The following is a 22,045-nucleotide window of genomic DNA, read 5'->3' on the forward strand; positions in this document are numbered from 1 at the left end:
CCCTGGGGGTGTCCCCGGGGGTCCCACAGCTGTGACAGGTACGTGGCAGCTCCAGGGCCGGCAGCTCCACACCTGCACAGGGATTGAATGTCGGGAGAGCTTCCAAACAGCTCCGCTTCCCCATGGATCCCTCGGGAATAGCCCCTGCAGGGAGACCACCCCCGGCATGGGGCACCCAAGGCGGGCTCCCCTGGGACCCCCAGGAATGAGGGACTTGGAGGTGGGGGAAGCTCAGGGGAGAAAGGTCAGGAGTCCTTCTCAGGTTCTCCTGGAATCTGGGGAAAAACACGTATCATAATTTTATATATACATATATATAAAAAATAACTCTCTCTATATATTACATTATATATAAATATATATTAATTATATTAAAATATATATCTATATAAAATAATTGTATAAAAATATATATCGATATAAAATAATTATATATAAAATATACCATATATATACACATATATATACACGAACAAAACATATACATATAAACGCATATATAATGTGTACATTGTATTTGATATTTTATATATATTATAATTTATATTTTGTATCTTTTATCTATATTTTATTGGTATGCACATCAAATATGCACATATTTGTGCATGTAATATGTATATATAAAATACAGATCGTGTTTTATAATGTGAATATTATATATAATAATATCTAATTACATATTTTAAAATATATCAATTGGCTTATATATTTTATTATATGTACTAGATGATAATTATATATATTATGCCTATAATTATACATATTTTTATCTTATAGCCTCATACAGATTTTGTAATTATTTATGTATAATTATATACAGACACACAAAATTCATCATTCCTGCTGCTGGGAAAGCCCCCTCCCCACCTGCCCTGACATTCCAGGGAAAACCCCCATCCCCAGCAGCTTCTCCCCTGAAAATCCAGCCCATAATAACCTTGTCCTTAGACAAGGCCTTTAAATCCCAAAATTCCACACGGAGCTGGGAGCACACCAAGTGTTTGACCTCTTTTATTCCGACAGATCCGAGTGTTACACCGAGAGTCGCGGCCGGTGCCTACGGAAAGGGTTAAAAAAGCCGGAGCCGTGGGGGTGCCCGGGGGTGCCCACGCCCGCTGGAAGACACCGGTGCTGGCAGCTGCCCCCTCGCCAATCCCCAGGGATTTGCTCTTAGGGTGTGCTCAGATCCAAGGGTGAGATGCCAGGGGTGGAATAAGCCATAAAACCGGGAAAAACCCAAAGTGGTGCTTCCTAAAGGGGCCCGGGGACACCCCTGGAGCTGGGGACAGCCGCCACCACCACCAGGACCACTCCAGGCCTCCACATCCAACCTGGGAATGTCCTCGGAGCATCCCGGGGGAGCTGATCTGTACCCAAACCTTTGCCCAGGGGTGCCAGGGTCTCACACACCCCGGGAGCCCCTGCACTGCTCCCAGGGGAATCCCAGGCTCCGGATCTCCATCCCAGCCCTCCAAGAGGAGGGGACACCAGATCCCTTGCCCAGGTGGCATTGGCAGGGATCTCCCAGTGTCTCTGTCCCAGGGTGGCAGGGCCCAGCACTGGACAGGTGACCCCACACCCTGGCGATGCCCATGGTGACCTCCTGCCCACCCTGCCGGGACCCCGGGAGGGGGAGCAGGGAAATGAGCAACAAGGAAGAATGGACGGAGCTGAGCCGTGCCCAGGCTGGAAGGTTTGGGACATGGGTGACACCACCCTGGGCTTGTCCCCTGGTTGTCCCCCGGCTGGCTCAGGGAGCAGCCAACAGACCCATCCTCCAGGAGAGACTCAAAACTTCTCGCCGGCACCTTTTGCTGCAACCTGGTCCTCATTATTTCTTAATTAACATAGCCAAGAAATCAATTAACCGCGACATTTCTAATTAAATACTCCAGGAGATGATCATCTCGTTATTATTCTCTGCCGAGGTGAACAGCTCGATGTGAGCGGCGGGTTCCGCGCTCCCCGTTCCCCGCGCCTCCCCAATTACAGGAAATCAGGAATGCAAATGCTTGGGGTTGTTCCCGCAAACCCAAGGCTCCGTTTTGTGCATTAGGAGAGCCGAGGAGATTAATTAGCGATGAAGTGAATGTGCACAGTGTTATCATTAGCTGTGGTGTGGAGTCGTTCCTGGCACCGCTCGCTGTCCTAATAACCAGCGCTAACGTGCCGCTGCTTTCCCGGCTCCGTGGATTCCGGCCCCAATGCCGTTGGAAGCGGTGAGCGGGGTATTCCCGTGCTCTCCATCGGCCCCACCACGAGGGCAGGGACGGGAGGATCCAGTGCTGGGGTTGCTGCATGAGGGAGCCCAACCTTGAGCTGCCTGAGTGTGAAATGGTCCTTGAAGATCCCTAAGGGTCAGGTTTGGGTCTGCTGCGGTTTTCTGTTGCTTTGGGATAAAATTCAACCCCAACCCTCGCTGGGATGTTGGAACCACATTGGTTGAGTTCAGCTGGGGACATCGTGATCTTGGTGTCCCCGTGCTGGGATCCCCAAGGACTCTGGGTTGCCCAAGCCTTTGGGACCACAGGGCACCATGAGGTGCTCCTCATACAAACCCCTCATCCTGCTCGCCACCAAGACGGGGACAGAGAGGGGAAGGGCAGCAGGGAGGGATCTGATTGTCCGGGGGGGATGCATGTGGGTTTGGGAAAGTGGGGAAAAGTCCTGGGGTCTCCATGCTGGTGGCATTGCTGACGGCAGGGCCACCTCCCCACCCCAGGCCTGCAGGACTGCGCAGGGGGCTTGGAGCACCCTGGTCTGGTGGGAGAGACCCCCCTGGCAGGGGTTTGGAATGGGATGAGATTCAAGGCCCCTTCCAACCCAAACCATTCCACAGTTCCGTGCTTCCAGAGGAGGCTGGGGAAGGGAAGTGAGCACAGGACACGGTGGCTCTGCCCAGCTCCCAGCAGGAGCACCTGCCTGGTGCTTTGGGCGGGGGCCACGACATTTTGGGTGGCATTGGGGCAAAATTTGGGAGCAACCACTGCTGCCCAGCTGCCAGAGGGTCCCAGAGGTAACCCCTGGGGAATGCCTGACTCAGGCCTGGGATGGTTTCATTCCTCAGCACAAACCCTGCCGACTTGACTGAGTCCCATTTTCCTGCCACACAAAGCCAAACAAGTCTGACGGGATTTGTGCGGGCAGACGACAAATCCAGACTCATTTAGGCCCTGTGATTGTCACTTGCTTGACGGAGCAGCTGCCTTTGAGCCGAGCCACGCTCACAGCACAGCTCCTCTGCCATCCCCCAAGCTGGTCCTCAGCCGCTCCCGCAGGATCGGGCCCTCTGCGTTCCCCGGAGCTGCCTGGTTTAATAAACCCCGAGGCTCTTCCCCAAACTGATCCAGCCCCTGCTGATGATCGCTGGGTGAACGGGGTGAGCAGCCCCTGCTAATTAACAGCCCGCACAGGCCGAGCTCTGCAGGTGACGGGTGCAGGGAAAGCATCCACGCCCGCTCCCATCACGGGGAAAACCGGGAGCCGGCTTTTCCCAAGGCAGAACTTGATCAATCCCTGCTTTTCCTTGGGTGTCTCCTACAGAAGCACGGGCAGCAAGGCCCAGCCTCCTTCCATCCACTGGGAATTCCTCGCTCCAGCTGCGGAGCCAGCAGGTGACCACAGCTCGCCGACACCAAACCTTCGATCTGCGATCACCGGCAAACCCAAACCACCGCTCCCTGCTCGCTCCACCTCTCCGGAATCTCACGGCGAAGCGCAGCCTCCATCCCTTCCTCCTTCCCCCTCCTCCAAACAAAAGCCTGGGATGAGGAAGCTTTGCAGCAGAACGGCTCCGACAGCGCCCAAACCCGCCAGGAAGGGGGAACGATGCACCCAGACAGGCACCCGAGCCAGGAGCCTTCTCCCTGTCAACACAAGAGGCTGTTTCTGTCTCAGCCCCGCGCTCCCATCCGGCAGGAGGAAGGCAGCGAGTTGTGCCTCCTGCAGCAGATCCCCTCTGGCTCTGCAGAGCCCTAACAGGAATTTCAGCCTCAGAGGAACTTTTCCCTGCTCCACACACCCCCAAGGATGTGGTGCCAGGGGGTACCTGCAGCCCCAGCATCCCACAGCGATCCCAGCCCCATGGAAAGGGCCCGTTCCAGGCTCACAGCTCATCCCAGCTGCTCTCCCAGGCCTGGCCATTCCCACCGCAGGCTGCTCCTGGGGACTGCCAGCATCCCTGCTCCCCTTCCCTGGCCTCCCCTCTCACTGCTGCAGGGAGTTATCCGCTCCCAGGGTGCTGCCAGTAGGACAGATGGCCATCAAAAGGTCCCCAGGACAGCTGGCCTCTCCCTGTGGCCTCCCCAAATCCCAGCCAGGGTGGCCTCATCCTCTGGGACGTACATTCATCTCATCTAGTGCATTAAAGGAACTCCACTGGGCCAAACCCACTTGTCCTGGCCCTGGTGTAAACTCAGAATAGCCCCAGGGGTGAGCTGGGACCCCCTCTGGGTTTCCAGCAGTGTTTGGGACCGGGAGCTGTCCCAGCAGCAGCAGCAGCTGTGAAGAGCCCGGAGCTGGCCCCTCCTTTCCTGATTGCCGATGTGTGAATCCACAACACTGATCCCTTTTGTGCAATTATTCCTGATTTACACCTGTGCAGGGCAGAACCAGTGGCCCTGAGCTGCCCCACGGCGTGGCTCCAGTTCCTGCAGGTCTGGCCCCACACGAGGGGGCTCAGGCCTCCCCATAAATCCACCAAGTACATTCCGTGTCAGTGGTGATTTGGTTTCCCCTTTCCTCCCTCCCCCCCCCCCCCCCCAACAAACTGGCGTTTGAAGGGTAAGAGCTGTGCCACGCCCAGCCCCGCCACGGCTCCATCCCTGCGCTGCTCCCGCGGGGACATCCTGCCTTTGGAACGCTCTGCTGGTGGCCACGGCCCCAGTGAACCTGGGGGAGTCACCCAGGGTTGAAATTCGGCTGTGAGATACCAGAAAGCCAAACTGTGGCCCCAAACCCAGGGAGGGCAGGACTTGGTGCAGTGTGGGGGTAACTCACCCCTCCCCTTTAACCACCCCAAAGCAGAGCTGCTGAAGGGACAGACAGACAGACAGACAGACAGATGTCCCCAGAGGGCAGTGTCCCCTCTGAAGGGGCAGTGTCACAGCCATCAGCTCAGCACAGCTGCCAGGACCTGGCTTTGGGTCCTCGTCTGCACTGGCACAAGGCCTTGGGCAGAGCTGGCTTTGCTGGGTGGAAGGGCTGGGAAAAACAGAGGAGAGAAGAGGAAGAGGAAGAGGAAGAGGAAGAGGAAGAGGAAGAGGAAGAGGAAGAGGAAGAGGAGAAAAAAGAAGGAGAAGGAGAAGGAGAAGGAGAAGGAGAAGGAGAAGGAGAAGGAGAAGGAGAAGGAGAAGGAGAAGGAGAAGGAGAAGGAGAAGGAGAAGGAGAAGGAGAAGGAGAAGGAGAAGGAGAAGGAGAAGAGAAGAGAAGAGAAGAGAAGAGAAGAGAAGAGAAGAGAAGAGAAGAGAAGAGAAGAGAAGAGGAGAGGAGAGGAGAGGAGAGAAGAGAAGAGAAGAGAAGAGAAGAGAAGAGAAGAGAAGAGAAGAGAAGAGAAGAGAAGAGAAGAGAAGAGAAGAGAAGAGAAGAGAAGAGAAGAGAAGAGAAGAGAAGAGAAGAGAAGAGAAGAGAAGAGAAGAGAAGAGAAGAGAAGAGAAGAGAAGAGAAGAGAAGAGAAGAGAAGAGAAGAGAAGAAGGAATTCCAGTTGGAAGGGGCTGCAAAGATCCTTGTCCAGCTGCCTGCCCAGCTGGGGATTGATCCAAACTTAAACCACGTCCTGTCCTTAGACCAGCTCAGCAAAGTGTGGCTTAGCCAACCACCTCAGATCAGCAACTGCCAGAGGGTCTGTGCTGGCTGAGACAAACCCTGCTCAGGGCTGTGCAAAGGCACAGAGCAGCTCCAGCAGCACTTCTGCTCCAAGGCTCCACGTGGGACACCTTGGCTTTCCCGGACCTTGAAACCCAGGCAAAAGCCCTTGTGGAATTGGGGGTGGCGGGGTCCAGGGACAGCCAGTCTCGCAGTGAAGGGCTGGATGCCACCAGGAGCGTCTGCAGGAGGAGGAAGAGGAGGGATGGATGGATGGATGGATGGATGGATGGATGGATGGAGGGATGGAGGGATGGATGGAGGGATGGAGGGATGGAGGGGGCACAGCTGAGCCCTTCGCTGGGCACACGGATGCAGGAATTCCTCTTCAGCGCACGGCAGCTGGGGTGGGATCAGCGTGAAATCAATACTGGGCACTTCCCAATCACCTGATCAATCCCATCCACGCACCCTCGGTCTCTACAGAGCCGGTGGTGTGCAGCATCAGCGTGGAGACTGGATTCCCATGGAACACAAGATGTGCTGGGTGACGCCTGCGCTGCGCAGTCAGCTCTGAGCACGTGAGCTCGCCCCTGAACGCCCTCCATGCAGTGCCAGTGATTCTGAGTTTGTTAGCTAGTTCTAAAGTGTTTGGACGTGGTTTTATTCGTTGTAGTTGCTGCTCCTGTTGCTAGGTTAAAACTTTTAATATTAATCTTTGTGAGTGGTGTGAGGTGTCAGTTCTCCGCAGGTGTTAATTCACTCCCGGGCTGCCGGGAGCAGTTCCTACCACCGAGCTCCATGATTTCATCGCGTCGTTGTTGTTCGCTTTCTCCCAGTTGGGATCTGGAGTTTCCCCTCTTCCCTCCCCAGATCTTCTGGGCTGGGCTGATCCTCTTCCACTTACAACCCTTTATTGTAGACCACGGTCTTACTGGTGGTGGCCATGGCGATCTCTGGCTCCAGCTGAGACGTCTCGATCTGTGGAGGCAAAGAGGAGCGGGATCAGAACGGAGCCACTGCGGCAGCAGCTCCACGGATCGATCAATTAATGTGGGGAAGGAGGAGATGTGAATAATTCCACGTCAATCACGCCTTTTCCTGGTGTTTTATGTGCTTTGCTGTGCTCCAGCCTCCAGCCCCCCCGATTTGGATGGGTTTGTAGCGCACGAAACGCTGCACGTTCGCTGCCTGGCAGTGCTCAATGAATTATAGAGTGTCTGAGGCTCCAACGCATCCCACCCATCCCAGCTTTCCATCCCTGCCTTTCCCTGCAGCCGGGGTGCTCGCAGGGATCCGGTGCCCAAAGCCGGACCCGGCAAAGCCAAGGCTGAGCGGTGTCACGAGGGAACGGCCTCGTCCGGCTCCATCCTCACAGCCAAACCCTTCCGACCCCTTCTCCATCTCCATGAAATCTCCCATCCTTTTCCTAATTTTTTCCCCTCCACCAGCTTCTCCCGGAGCTTCCCCTTGCTCTGAAATCACTTGGAATCTCTGCCTTCCCAGGAGGGATCTGTGGCACTCCCGGTCCCCACAGCGAGCAAAGACCCCGCTCGCAGCCGGGACAGGGCACCTCGGGAAGCCTGGAATTTTTGAAACCCTATACATTGAACCCACGCTGGTGCTGACACAATGCGAGGAACCCACGTTAAAAATCGAAATGCTTTTGAAAATGTTTAACCTAGTTAGACAAATTAGCAAAAATTTGTGCAAAACAATTTAGGTATTTAAAATATTCAATGTTTTTAAAAACTGGAAAAACTGTTCTTAGCTTTCAGCTGCAAAAACCCAACAAAATATAACATCAAAGCAATCTTAACATGAGGTGCAACATAACCCTTCAGCAAAGCTGTTAAACAGCTACTGAAGCATCATGGGAAATAGCACTTCATTTATTCAAATGCACATATGTCAGGTTTTTGCACCATATGTCATTCCAAGCTATTTACAGTAATAATTAAATCTTAATCAACGTTTAACCTCTGTAAAATGTTTGAAGGGATCTAATCACCCTTCAGACTGCACTAATGAAGGAGAAATATATAAACATAAAAAGAAAATGATGCATAGATAGCACACCAGAAAGAACAGTAATTGCAAAATTGTATTTCTTTTAAATATAATCAGCAAATTATGTAAAGTAAAGCCAACGAGTATTTTAAGTGAAGACATCTTGGGTGTCAGAGGTGTGATCAGCTAATTTTGTACTGCTATCCATAACAGATGTAGCATATTTTCTTTTAGTGCCATTATTAGCAACTTCACCATTCCTTTCAGTGCTGCAGCACAAAGTGAAGCATTGTGCCGGGAGAGCACCGGGAAAGGTGCAGGAGATCCGGATCCGACGGATCCCTTCGGAGCGAGGATTAACTCCGCTCTGCCTGGCTCTGACGCAGCTTTTCTTCCCATTGTGTGGGGGTTTTTCTGCCAGGGACAGACAGAAAAGCTCCGAGATTTTGGGGCTGGGTGGGTTCAAGCACCGGTAGGGAAATACCCAGGTGGGAAGCGGAGTGGCCAGCCCGGGAGGGGTTCAAGGAATGGCTGGATGTGGTGCCAAGGTGGGGATCAGTCACAGGCTGGACTCAGTGATCTCAGAGGGCTTTTCCAACTTCAATGATCCTGGGATTCTGTGCTTTGAAATGAATTCCACCTGGAAATGGGTGGTTCAGCGCTGACCATCCATCGCAGGGCTTGGGAAATGGGGCAGCCCAAACCCAACCCGCTCCTGGGAAGGCTCCACAGAAACCTAACGGAGAGGCCCCACAGTCCCGCCCTCTCCAATGCAGCTGGAGAGCTGGGAGCTCCAGGGAAAGTCAGGCCTGCCCTGGTGGACCCCGAACCAGTGCTCTGAGAGCCGCGGGGAACGCTGAGGACGGGGATGTGCCGAGCCTGGAAGCGAGAGGCGGCGGGGCTGCACGGTGGGATGTGCACGCGGCTGGGAGAGGGAAGGAGCAGTGTTGTGTTCACGCTCTCTTGGGACACAATTCAAGAAGCAGCAAGCACGATCCAAGCTGAACAGCAGGAAGAGTATCCTGGTGGGAAGAGTAAAATATCGCAGCCGACTGCTCGGGGAAGGTGTGGGGCGTCTGTGGTGGGAAGTTTTCAGCACAAATTACAGGGAACCCATCAAGAATAGTTTAGGCAGAACTGAGATTGCCTTGGTGGAAGGAAGGGATGAGATAATTGTCTGTAGATCCTTCCAGCTTCCATCCCCTGGAGCAGGGGGAAAACGGCTCCTTTCCCCACAGCGGGGATGAGTTCTTCATCCACGGCAAGGCTGTACAGAAGGGCCTGAGGTGGGTTTGGGAGGGGTGGGGTGGAGGGGAATAGTTCTGAGACAGATTGTGGTGGCTGAGCAGAAGGACTTGGGAATTCGTGCCTAAGGTGGAAGTGTTCAAAAACCACGTGGATGTGGCACCTGGGGACATGGTCAGTGGTGGCCTTGGCAGTGCTGGAGAATGGTTGGACTCGATGGACTCTGAGGGCTTTTCCTTAAGGCCTTTGGAGCTGTGTGATCCCAAACCCAAGCGCCTTCCCGAAGCCTGGGAAGATGTTGGAGAATGTTGGCTGAACTGGGGCCACCTCTGCAGGTCTCCTTCTGGCTGACTTTAATCAAGGAGGGATTGAAACCCTGCTCTAGAGCCTCTGGAGCTCCAAGGGGTGCATCTGCACCAAGGAGACACATACAGGAAACTGGGAAAGCTGCTCAGAAATCCATCGGGAGGAACCTGCTCCTCCCACTGGAAAACCAGATGGAGAAGAACAGGGAGAAGGTGGGGGGTTACAGGTGTTGAGACAACATTAAATCACAACCCTACTGTGCACCTGGTCAGCTTTTGACTCCTTTGTTAGTTTTTTTTTTGTTGGAAAGGGTAATTTCACCCATTTTCGTGTAGGTTGCTGTTCCAGAATCCTGGACCTGCTCAGCCAACCTTCCCCTGGCCATGGAACTGTGAGACACATGCGGACACCACAGTTCCTTGTCAAGATTTTGGTGTCTCAGCTTCCAAGATGGCCCCAGTGACGGTCAGGGCCATGCTGGGAAGCCCTCTGTGAAGGAGCACCTGCCTTGGAGGGTGCTCTGAGGAGCAGGTTCCTCCCTGGTGGGATTACACTGATGGGACCTGTCCCACTGTCCCACACAGGGGACTCTGTCCCTTCAAACCGAGTGCCCAGCGTGGGACTGGGGTCAAATCATGTCTGTCCCCTTCTTCCCAGTTCTATCTGTGCCAGGGCAAAGGATGGATCCCCTCCCTGGCTTTGGGATGATGGCACTGGAGTGTCAGCAGGAAAAGGCCTTCAGCAATGAATCCAGAAGTCCAGGAGGGACAGAGCTCACAGCAGCACTGAGAGACCCAGGGTGGGAAGCACCATTCCCAGACAGTGCTATGAGGGGTTGTCTGGGGCAAACCCCAGGATTTGGGGCTGCTGGCTGCACTGACAGCTTGGTATCCAACATGGGAGAGGCTCTAATGAGATGGGAAAACTCCTTCAGCGCCCTGTGAGGCCACTGGAAGCTTTGCCATCGATCCAGGGAGATCCTCACTGGGGACACAGCCAGGGTGCACCTCCCAGCTCATCCAGAAACGTGGCCCAGATGAACCATAGCCCATCCCAGCACCCGGGAGCAGGTGAAGCCTGAGGATGCTCCTTTGCCTCCAGCAGACAGCCAAGAGCACGAGGGAAAAAGGGGGAAAACCCCAAGAAACTCTGTGCCCTGACCTTATGAAGCACCTGTTTATGGACCAGCAGCCCTCAGGTAGCTCAGGCAGGATAGCAGCAATGATGGCACCGGTGCCCCTGACCTGCTGAAATCCATCCCTGCCAGGGAACAAAGCCGGGAATTGCCGCCCGGGTACCCACGGCTCCCCAGCTCTCTTCCCCCCATCCCTGCCTTGCAGTGGAAGCCTCTCTCCTCTCATCAGCTCAGACAAGGCTAATTGGGGTGATAAAGAACTGGCTCCGAGTGCTGGCGTGGGCTGGAGGAACAAATGGTGCGGTGGTCACAGCTGGTGCTGCGGAGCCGGCGCGGGAGCGGGCGCGGGGGAGCTCCCGGCGCCCCAAATCCCGGCAGTCGGTCCCTGTTGGATGCGAGCGGGGGGTTGTGTGTGTTTTGCATGGCTGCTGACACGGGTGTAACGTGCAGGCGCGGCCGGTGAGGCAGCAGCAGGCAGAAAGCAGATGCTTTTTGTTTGGGGTTGATACTCATTTCTATCCCAGCTCGGGAAAAGGTGTAGAAAGGAATGTGCTCCGGAGAGTGCAGGGAGAGAGATAGGTCTAGGCTCGCTGCCAGGGATCCTGGAACGATATGGAAGGCAGCTAGGGGAGACAGGAGCAGATGGATTTGGCATACAGCTCATCACTCAGCCAAAAAAAAAGGAGGGGGGAAGAAGAAGGGAGAAAGCAGCCAATTTTGGGAGGGGGAGGGTCATGGGGACTGACGGATGCTGCTCCGGGCTGGGGGAAGGGAGGACCAGGATGGCCACTGTGTCTTCTGCTGCTGCCAGGGGGGAGAGGTGCTGCTGGCTCCTTTGAAGCCTGGGAAGGGTCTCCTGGCCCTTCCAGCAGCTCTCAGCCATCTCCTGCTGGGCCTTTGGTCATGGGGGCAAAGCCAAGGGCAGGGCCAGGCTCTGCAGGCCCTCGGGAAGCTCAGCCAGGTGTAGGAAGGGCTGTGGCACCATGGAACCATGGAATTCTTGAGGCTGGAAAGGAGCTCTGAGATCACAGAGTCCAACCATCCCCAGCACTGCCCAGGCCACCGCCGCCCCGTGTCCCCAGTGCCACATCCACACAGATTTAAATCCCTCCAGGGATGGGGACTCCACCCCTGCCCTGGGCACTTCCAAGGCCTGACCACCCTTTCCATGCAGAAATTCCTGCTGATGCCCACCCTGGCCCAGCCTGAGGCCGTTCCCTCTCCTCCTGTCCCTGTTCCCTGCGAGCAGAGCCCGACCCCCCCGGCTGCCCCCTCCTGTCAGCGACTTGTGCAGAGCCACAAGGTCCCCCCTGAGCCTCCTTTGCTCCAGCCTGAGCCCCTTTCCAGCTCCCTCAGGAACTCTCCAGCCCCTTCCCAGCTCTGTTCCCTTCCCTGGACACTCTCCAGCCCCTTTCTTGTCATGAGGGCCTCACCCATTTGCATTCCCAATCAACTGGGACATTCCCAGTTATCCAGGAGTGCTGATCAATGATGGAAATGTCGCAGTGAGTCCTTCCACCAGCTCTCCCAGCCCCTTTGGATGGATCCATCCTGCCCCATGAATCTGTTCGTGTCTCAGCGGCATTTCGGGTCACTGACCAGTTCCCCTTGGATTATGGGGCTTGGAGCACCTATCCTAGTGGAAGGTGTCCATGGAAGGTGTCCCTGTCCATGGAAAGTGTCCATGGAAGGTGTTCCTGCCCATGGAAGGTGTCCCTGTCCATGGAAAGTGTCCATGGAATGTGTTCCTGCCCATGGAAAGTGTCCATGGGAGGTGTCCCTGCCCATGGAAGGTGCCCATGCAAGGTGTCCCAGCCCATGCAAGGTGTCCCTGCCCATGGCAGGGGGTGGAATTAGATGGTTTTTTAGGTCCCATCCCACCCAAACCATTAAAGTGCCCCCCAAAGGATCGACCCCTGAGGAGTGAGACGAGGACAGCAGTGTTTGCCGAGGAGCTTCTCTCTGAATTGTTACAGACCTGCAGCCAGGTGAAGGTGACCTGCCAGGTGAGAGAATTTGGGAAATGCCCCCAAACCCTTTTGGTTATAGCACAGAAAATATTTTTCAAAGGATCTCCAGCCTCTGGTTCCAGGGTCCCAGCAGCTGTGGAGCTCCAGGGCCTCTCAGTGTCCTGCTCCAGCCACCCCCATGGCTGGCATTTTCCTAAATTCAGAATTCCAGCCCTGCATTTAATCCTTTTCTGCCCCAAGAAGCTCCTTCCTGCCAGAGATTTTCTTCCCATGCAAGTGTCTGACTTGCATGGAAGTCAGCTTTGTTATCAGCTCAGCTTTGTTAAAACTGACAGACAAAACTCAGGTTCTCCTCAGCAATATTGGTGCTAAAGCTCTTTTCTGACAACTTCCCAGTTTTTCTACTCAGCTGAAATCCCTCTGTGCCCCAAAACTGGACACACTGGTTGGGAGGTGTTCTCATGACTGAAGCACAAATGAATGATTTATAAATGATTGATTTTCAGTTTTCTGCTCAAATCACAGAGTTGGGGGAAACAATTTTGAGAGAAACCTGAGTTTTGTGAACTTTTCTTTCAAATTAATAACAAAACTTGAATTTAAGAGTTGACCAGTACAGTTCTCTTCACTTTAGGTTTCTCTCAAGTCCTTTTGAGCTCTGTCTTTGAAAGAAACATTCAGTTTTCATTATAAAAAATGTATTTAGTAAAAATGTTTTTTCACAAAACCATGGAAAGTCTCCTGACAGCTCGAGAGTAGAATCATGGAATCATGGAATGGTTTGGGTAGGAAGGGACCTTAAAAATCATTTAATTTCTCTCCTGCCCTACAGCAGCTGGAGGTGGCTGCTGGTGGCCAAAGCTTCCATGGCAAAGCAAAACCAGAAAAATCTCCTGGAATGGATAAATCTCAGGAGCCAGAACAGCCAAATATTCCACAACAGCCAAATATTCTGACTTTCCTCCATTTTTATGGTCCCAAAGAAGGGAGAAAAGATGGAAATGCTTTGCCTGTGACAGGACCTGTGGTCGGCACTTTTCCACCAGAGCTGGATCCCAGGGCTGCTGCCTCACCCTGGGCTGGACACAGAGAAGGGGGAATTAAAAAGCACCAGAGCTTGAAATTCATCTCCATTTTCCTGGAGGAATGGAGGAAAAGTTGGAATATTTGGCTGTTGTGGAATATTTGGCTGTTCTGGCTCCTGAGATTTATCCATTCCAGAGGATTATTCTGGTTTTTCTTTGCCATGGAAGCTTTGGCCACCAGCAGCCACCTCCAGCTTCCTGTAGGACAGGTGAGAAATGAGAGGATTTTTAAGGTCCCTTCCAACCCAAGCCATTCCATGATTCCAGGGTTCTACTCATGAGCTGACAGGGGACTTGTTTGTGCCACGGATGCTTGGACTACCAGCACCCACCTCCCTTCTGTCTTCCCAGGACATCTTCTTCAGCCAATAAAAGTGGAGGAAAGTTGGAATATTTGGCTGTTTAGGACTATTTGGCCGTTCTGGAATATTTGGCTGTTCTGGTGTATTTGGCTGTTCTGGCTTTTGAGGGTTTTCCATTTCAGGATGTTTGCCAGGGATATTCCTGCCCTCAGCTTAAATGGGAACAACTGATTGTCCTGAAGCAGAGCAGATTTCAGGGTTTAGGGGCAGCTGTGGGACTGCAACTTCCTCGCATCACTGGGCTGGGCAGGGGCGGGTTCATGGTTGGACTTGATGAATTTAAAGGCCTTTTCCAGCCTAGATGTTCCCGTGGATCTGTGGTTTGGTGGACTTGATGACCTGAAAGTTCTTTCCCAACCTAATTTCACGATTCTGTAATCAACGGCGGGAGTTTTTAATCTCACTTTTGGGAAACTACCACAGCACAACTTCTCTGAGGAAAAATACGAAGCCAAGACCTCAACATTTAATCAGGCAGGAAGGGGGGAAACGTGGCACTTGTGGCTGGAGCAGGGAGCTCCCCTTGCCCAGCATGTCTGCAGTGCTCTGGAATGAGCAATGATAACAGAGATGATAACAGAGCCAGCAGGTGGGATAACAGCCCCACAGCTGGGCTGGGAGCTGACCCCCATCCCCTGCGTGTCCCAGCCTGTCCTGGAGCCCAGCAGCCCAACAGCTCCTGAGCTCTGGCCCCGTGGTCATCCCCAAACCATCCCCCAGGAGCACTCCTGCTCTCACCTCCCCGTGTCCCACAGGGACCTTTCTGGAGCCTCGAGGTGACATCAGTGACATCTGACAGACAGAAGGAATTCTTCTTGATCTTGCTGTTTGAAATCTTGTGGTCTCGAAGCCTCTGTTTGAGGTTTTTGGTGGGTTTGGTTAATGCTGAGCCCACAGGGCTCTCAGACCCTCAGCACTCCCAGCTTTATAAAAATTGGAAGGTCAACCCCAGCACGGCACCAGCTCCAACTCATCGCGAAGTCGCGAGTTTGAAGCTGTGAGTTTCTGGGAAAGCAGAGAGGTGCCCATAGCACCAGAAAACTCAAGTACTAAACCAAACCCACCAAAAAACCCCAAATAAAAGCTCTGAGACTGTAAGATTTCAAACAGCAAGATCAAAAAAAGTTCCTTCTGTCTGTGTTCCAGAGAGAGGAGACACCAAAGGCCTTTGCAGGAGCTGAGCCTTTTCCCCTCTGCTCTGGAGAAGGTTTGCTCAGTGTGGGAGGGTGGGGTGGGTGTCCCTGGGGTAAATCCCAATTCACCACAATGAATTCATTTCCACACCAGCTCCAGAAAGGTTTTAGGCTGGTACAGGGCAGGGGCAGCTGTGTGGTGACCTCAGGGCACGTGGCCTCACCCGGTCAGGACCTTCCTCAGGACAGGGCCAAAGAAACTTCTCCCTGGCTTCCTGGAAGAACCCTCACATTACGGGACGCAGACTTTCTTGGGAACATCTGAGCCAATGGATTCACTTCACTGAATTTCACTTCACTGGATTCACTGAGCCCACTTCAAATATGGCCTTGAGAACTCCCAAAATTGCAGAGTTTGGTTACGACCCCTCATCCTTGCTGGAATCAAAAGCACCTACAAAGACACTCAGAGCTTCTCCTCTCTCGGGAGAAAAAAAAAAAACCTACTGTGGAATGTGGACATTATGAAAAGGTTTCCCTTTGGATGAAAATGAGCTCCTAGGTCCATTCTAGCAGGAATTCCTCCAGCAGCTCTGTCAAGGAAGAAATAATTTAAGAATATCTTGCTGTTTGCTGAAGACATCAACCCCTGAATTCTCCTGGTATTGAGGAGGAACACCACGATGGGAGATCGGGATTTGGGGATGCCCTCGGTGCTTTAAGGAAGCTGAGCAAGTTCCTCAAGACTCCAACCTCCTGCACATTTCCTTCTCTTGCAGACCACTGGCCTCACTAGGAACAGGCTGCTGGAGCCAAATGATTTAAAAAGCAATTACAGATAATTATATCTGTGAGATGTGATTAATAAGGCATTCTCAGCCCCAAGCAGGCAAGTCTGGACAACTGATTGCCTTCCTTTGTATCCTGCACCTCTTGGAGCAGTCAGAGTTGTTTCAGATGAGCCAAAATAACTCCAAATACACCAAAAAGGACAAATCGAACCCTGTGTGACAAGAGAGGGCTAAGGCAGGAAACAGGAAGGGAAGATCTGGGAGTGAACCAGATAAAGAGGCCTCTGACTAGGAACGGTTGGGCTTGATGGTATTAAAGGACTTTTCTGATATTAATGATTCCTGTGCGGGGCCAGGAGCTGGACTCGGTGATCCTTGTGGATCATTCATCATCCCAGCTCAGGACGTTCCATGATTCCCAGAAAGTGGACTGAGTGCTCAGGGTGGGCTGGCAGAAGAGGGGAAAGGACTTGACTTTCGGGCCCAGAGTGAAGCAGCAAAGCCAAGGAGCCACCGGGGCACTCCGGAATGGCCAGGGCAGGGCAGGAATCCTTGGGGGAAGTGCTGGGGACGAGCCCCTCTGTTTACAGTAGGTGCTGCTGAAAGGTGTCTCGAAGAAAGACAGCAATTAACAGGCCTGCAAAAAAAATGGCTTCTTTCCACAAAGAGCCTTTTAAGTCTGTTTTTCGAGCCACTCTAAGGGTTAATGTTTAGCTGTTTATCCGGACTTGTCGGATGTCAGCTCTTTCTTTTGACTCCTAATGGCTTATAGCCATCAGGAGGTGAAGACTCCTCAAAAGAGCTGGTGTCAGGAATGTTTTTTTATGCCCACCAGCACCCACACACCTGCAGCAGCCTGTGCTTGCAGGGGGATAGTTTACATACTTGAACCTGTCTCCCAGGGCCAGGGATATAAACATGAAACCAGATCCCGTCTGACACGGCTGCCGGAGCCCCTGGGCGCTCCAGAGGGGTCCCCGCTCCCACAGCCACGCTGACCACACAGCGCAGCTCAGGCCCAGCCCCGCCCGGCCCAGCCGCTCCACGCCGGGCCCGCAAGGCCAGGGCCTGGAAAATGATCGGCACCTTTGAGTGCCGAGGCTGCTGGAGGGGAAACAAAGGAGCCCTGCCAGGAGCGGCCACCGAAAAACCAGCTGGGTCACAAATCAAAGCCTGCGGGACAGGGAGCCAAGGGAGAACAAAGGCACAGCCCCCAGAGCCACCAGGGCTCTGCTCACTCGTGACCTTCCCCAGCCCTGAGGTGTCACCGAGCCCAAAAAGCACCAAACAGGCGGAGCAGGTGGAAATGTAACCGGCCTGAGGTGTCCCAGGGGCTCCTAAGCAGGGATAATGGAGTCCCTGAAGGCCAGAGCCTTCCTCTCCTTCCTCTTCCTGTTCCTGCTCCTCTCCCCCTTCCCCGTGGAAATGCCCCTGGATCCCTGGCAGTGTCCATGGCTGGGTTGGACATTGGGGCTTGGAGCAGCCTGGGACAGTGGGAGGTGTCCCTGCCCAGGGCAGGCGTGGAACAAGATGAGTTTTAAGATCTTTCCAACCCAAACCATTCCATATTCCCATGATTTTATGACAGACATTTGCTCCCAGAAGAAATGACTGAGATCTCCCAGCCCCCAGAGCACCAGGGAAATGCTTTGATTTTGAGATTTTCAGGAAGAAGTGGGAGGGAAAAAAAAGACATGAAAATGGGAGATGCCATGATCCAGAAATGTTCTTTGCTTTGCCAAACTGCTTCCTTCTCTCCTGGTCAAGAGGACCTTCACTTGTGCTGGGACATGAACCCAAAGGGCACCACAGGGAAGAGCTTTCCCATGAGTTTGGGAAATGGGGGTGGCCCTGGGACAAGGCAGGTGCTGCTTCTGTGGGATCACCACCAAGGATTTGCATCTGGAAGTCCACCAGGTGGAGCAGGCAGAAGGGAATTACAGGGACACAACATCTGCTGCATCCCAGAAGGAGAGCCTACGAGAGCATCACATGGTGGGAATGAGGAGTTACAATGCAAAAAGGAGAATGTGGGGGTTTTCCTGACTGGAATGTCCCAGCCATGTAGAGTCTGGAATGTTTGCCTTGTGTGGTCCCTGCAGAAGCACCAGACTCTGACCTGAAGCCCTCCCTGAAGCAGGAGGCAGCTGGAGGCTGCTGGATCAGCAGCTCAGGACAAAGTGCTGCTGGAAGGGGAGGAGAGGACTAAGCCTGGCATCCTTGCCCATGTCCTTTGGGAATACTTTCACCTGGGAATGCTCTGAACTGCCTCGAGGAGGTTTGGAGCACATGAACCTGCCTCTGTCCTCGCCTTGAACGCACCTGAGCTCTCCAAAAAGCTCTGCTGTCATTCTGACCTGGAGTTTCTCCCATGGAGTGTGGTCTGACCTTGCAAGGTCTAAAGCAAATCCAGCTCCAGGTCTCTTTCCACTGGTGGAGGTGATGCCAGAGAGAGAAACTGCAGGTGGGAGCAGGAACTGGGGCAAGAGCCCATCACGGAATCATGAAATGGAATCACGGGATGGTTTGGGGTGGAAGGGACCTTGGAGACCATCTAGTTCCAACCTCTGCCATGGGCTGGGACACCTTCTACTGGAGAGATGGCTCCTGACAGAAGAACCTGTGCAGGAGACCTGTGATGGGTTGGGAATGGTCCATGGACATCTACAGAGCACAGGAACAGCACCAACAGCTCCCGTGATAACGAACAAGAGCTCCTCACCATCCTCTGCAGAGACCCTTCCAGCCCCTGGAACATCTCCCTCCAAGCCTGAGCACAACCACAGACCCAACCAAACCAGTTCAGGCCACCGAAATCCTCCCAGTAATGCTCCCTCTGTGCTGGCAGACTCCTGGAAGCAGCTTTCCTGCTTTCCTGTGTGGTGCAATTGGAAGGAAGCTAAAAGTTGTTGAGGGAATGAAGGGTGGGGCCAAGGGAGAATGGTGTGTGGAGTCTGTATCCTTGGGAAACACATCCCAGGGCTGCGATCCCTGTCCCAGCAGCTGGAGCAGGTGAAGGTAAACCTGGGAAGGGGGGAAGGAGCCAGGAACTCATCAGCTTCTGGTAGGAGCTGCCCAGGGGTGGTGAGAGCAGGAGAGGAAGGGAGAAATGGTGAAATAATCCTGTCTCAAACCAAGGGAGATGGGAACCTTCCCGAGGAAGTGGCTGTTCAGCCCAGTGTGGGGTCCAGGCTCCCTGCTCTTCCCTTGAGAAGCAGCCTCAGGGGTCACCTTGGGATGCACGGGTGAGGACTCCTGCTGTGCTCCATGGCTGAGGGGCCATCTCTGCACAGAGCCATGGAATTGCTCACGTTGGAAAAGTGCAGTGAGATCACAGACTCCACCCATCCCCAGCACTGCCCAGGCCACCCCTGCCCCATGTCCCCAAGTGCCACATCCACAGGGCCTTGAAATCCCTCCAGGGATGGGGACTCCCCCTGGGCAGCTGTGCCAGTGCCTGACCACCCTTCTGCGGAAGAATTTTTTCCTGAATCCAACCTAACCCTCCCTGGGCACAACTTGAGGCTGTTCCTCTGGTCCTGATGAGGAAATGAGACAGCAGAACGGAGCACTTGGTCTCATGGCGATCCTACTGGGGTTGGAGGTACAGTTTAGGACTTCCTTAGGCCTTTATTTCTTATCAAAGATGGGCTGGCAACTCACACTGAGTTCTGTGCCAGCTCTGCGTGCAGCCATGGCAGCACCGCCCTGCTGTGCCCAAACGCCACCTCCTCTCCCACCACTTCACCTTTCCAGGGGCACCACGATGCTCTGGAAGGGTCACTCACTGTCCAGCCTCCGCAGGAGCGAGTCCATCCTTACTAAGGAACACCAGACACCTCACTGAGCACCACCATCCTTCATCTGAAGGCCAGAAAGCGCCTCAACACATTCCCAGATACCTCAGATTTTCCCTCAAGTCCTACTTGAGCCATGTCAGTGTTCAGCCACTCGCTGTCATGTAAATCCTGGGGGTCCTGCTCAAATAAATCATTTACAGGCGTTAAAGAAGCCCCCTGGGACCACCTCTTCATTTGAGGTCCACATGGAGAACAAAGATACTCCTTGCCTTCGTCAACAAGGGAAAGGCAAAAAGATAAACCAGAAGATAAAGAAGAAGATAAGAGAGAAGATAAGAGAGAAGATAAGCTGGGTCAGCACTCAGGAGAGGAACCTCAGATGAACCTCTTGGTGCTCCCGAAGCCACTGGTGGAGCAGGAGGAAACAACCTCCGAGGCACAGCTTGAATCCTCTGCAGTCTTTGGGAGACACTTCCCACTGAGCTTCCAACCTCCTGCCAGCCCTTCAGGACCTCGTGCCACTTCTTTGCTGAGAGGAGCTCCTTCCAAGCCCAGCCTCCATCCCAAGGGTTCCCAGACTCCCAGGAAACCGTTCCTCAGCCCCAGAAGCAAAGCAGAACTTCTCACTTCTCAAACATTTTTCCCCATGGCAGCTGGCAAATCCCTTCCCTGGCTTCTCATCCAACTTGGACAAAATTACTGCAGAGAATCCCTCCTGCTCCCCTCCCCCCTGTGCAAAGCAATCCCAAGGGAGGGATGGTTCCATGGGGACCCCCTGCTGGATTGCATCTGATTTCCCTCCTAAGTATGGAATGGGGAAGCGTCTCGAGGGCTATGGCTGTGACCTCCATACAGCTCTTTTGTCAAGTGCCATTTCATTAAAAAATCAGCCTTTTAACTGTGGACACATTTCAACCTCACCAAATCTGCTAATTATTGACAGTTGGTGAAGAGGAGATTTCACTTGTTCCTCCTGTTAAACTGCATCTAATTAGTAATTACTGGTTCACTGTCATCTTTACTGCAATAATCCCACTGCACATTGGCTCATTAACCTTTTGCTTTTCTAAAGCAGCCTGCCAACAAGATGAAGGCTAAAACAGATTGGAAAACAATAGCTCAGCCTTGGATTTTAGGCTGTTTATTCCCCTTGTCCTGGAGATCCAAGAGGAAGATTATATTTAAGGAAAGGCTTTCGGCTGAAATCAGCCTCATTCCGGAAGATGCCTTGGTTTGCCCTGAGCAGCACCCAAAAAAAGCCCTTTAAACTTCCCCCAGGTGAGGGCAGGAGTGCTCAGGTGGCTGAAGGCTTCTCTGCCATTCTCCAGCTCCATTTCTCCATTTCCCACCTGGCTCTCTCCTTCTCTATCCCCACTATCCCGCTGGGCACGGGATGAACGAGCTCCTCGTGGACGCTGCGGAAGGAGCGATCTGGAGGAGCAGGGCCCACGGGGCGGAAAAGCAGCGGAGCAGCCCCGTGGTTCTTTCTTCTGCTGCTACACTGAATTTCATTTGCACAAGTCCCATTTTCGGTTTGGAGCTGTCACAGCTGTTTCCATTGGCAGTGCATAGCTGAGTAGGAGTTGTCAGTGGGGATGCTGCAGGATTGGGAGAGGGAAGAGATTCCCCGGGGGGCATGGGAGGCAGTTGGAGGTTGTGGGCTAAATGCATTAACTACATGTTTCTCCTAAACTTAACAGCAGTGAATTACTCAGTGCATACTGATGGGCTTAGGAACCAGAGTTAACACTGCAGCCGGGATGACAAGAACGTTTCTCAGCAGCTCCAGCGTGAGTATTCCCAAGGATCCATGGTTTCATGGCTGATACGAGGGGTTTATTTTTGTAACGTTATCTTTCAAGCCATAATATCTAGAAACAAGCTGCGACTCTGGAGCACCGTTGCAGAAATCCAAGTGGAATTTCATCCCTACAATACCCAGGGCTTTGCTAGGCTGGGTATGGACTCAAGAGAGGCTCAGGGTGCATAAACCTCCCCAGCACGTGGAGGTTGTTCACCTCCAGAGTTCCCTTTCCCGACATTGGTGCCTCTGTTTGCAGCCAGGGCTGAGCTCTGATTTCACCGGAGTTGTTGTAACAGGAATAACTCCAGAGCAGCTACAGCTGATGGGACGAGGTGGCTGCATTTATCCAGAAGTTTATTAAACCTACTGCAAGGCTTCAGTTCTGCTGGAAAACCAACTGAGAGTTTGAGCCCCTTTAGGAGAGAGGATCAAAGGTGGCCACGCAAGCTCCTGGCCCAAAACAACCACTCAATGACACCTCAGCCTCTGTGTCTGCTCCCTGATTTACAGAAGGCCGTGGGTGTGTGATTAAGGGCAGAATTTGGCTCATTCACAATTGCTGCAGGGGTTGCTGCTCAGACCACAGCCATGTTTTTGGAGC

General features: G+C 53.2%; 1 protein-coding gene across 1 annotated transcript in view; it reads right to left on the bottom strand.

Moving 5' to 3' along the window:
* Nucleotides 1-6,424: 6,424 nt before the first annotated feature.
* LOC138110157 (rab11 family-interacting protein 5-like) overlaps nucleotides 6,425-22,045 on the bottom strand; it is a 128,636-nt gene continuing 113,015 nt past the window's right edge. The window contains exon 16 of the mRNA XM_069014879.1: nucleotides 6,425-6,784. Within this exon, the coding sequence (XP_068870980.1) occupies nucleotides 6,707-6,784 (78 nt within the window). The 3' untranslated portion in view covers nucleotides 6,425-6,706. The remainder of the gene's footprint in view (nucleotides 6,785-22,045) is intronic.

Source organism: Aphelocoma coerulescens, chromosome 4, assembly GCF_041296385.1.
Source record: "Aphelocoma coerulescens isolate FSJ_1873_10779 chromosome 4, UR_Acoe_1.0, whole genome shotgun sequence".
Lineage (NCBI taxonomy): Eukaryota > Metazoa > Chordata > Aves > Passeriformes > Corvidae > Aphelocoma > Aphelocoma coerulescens.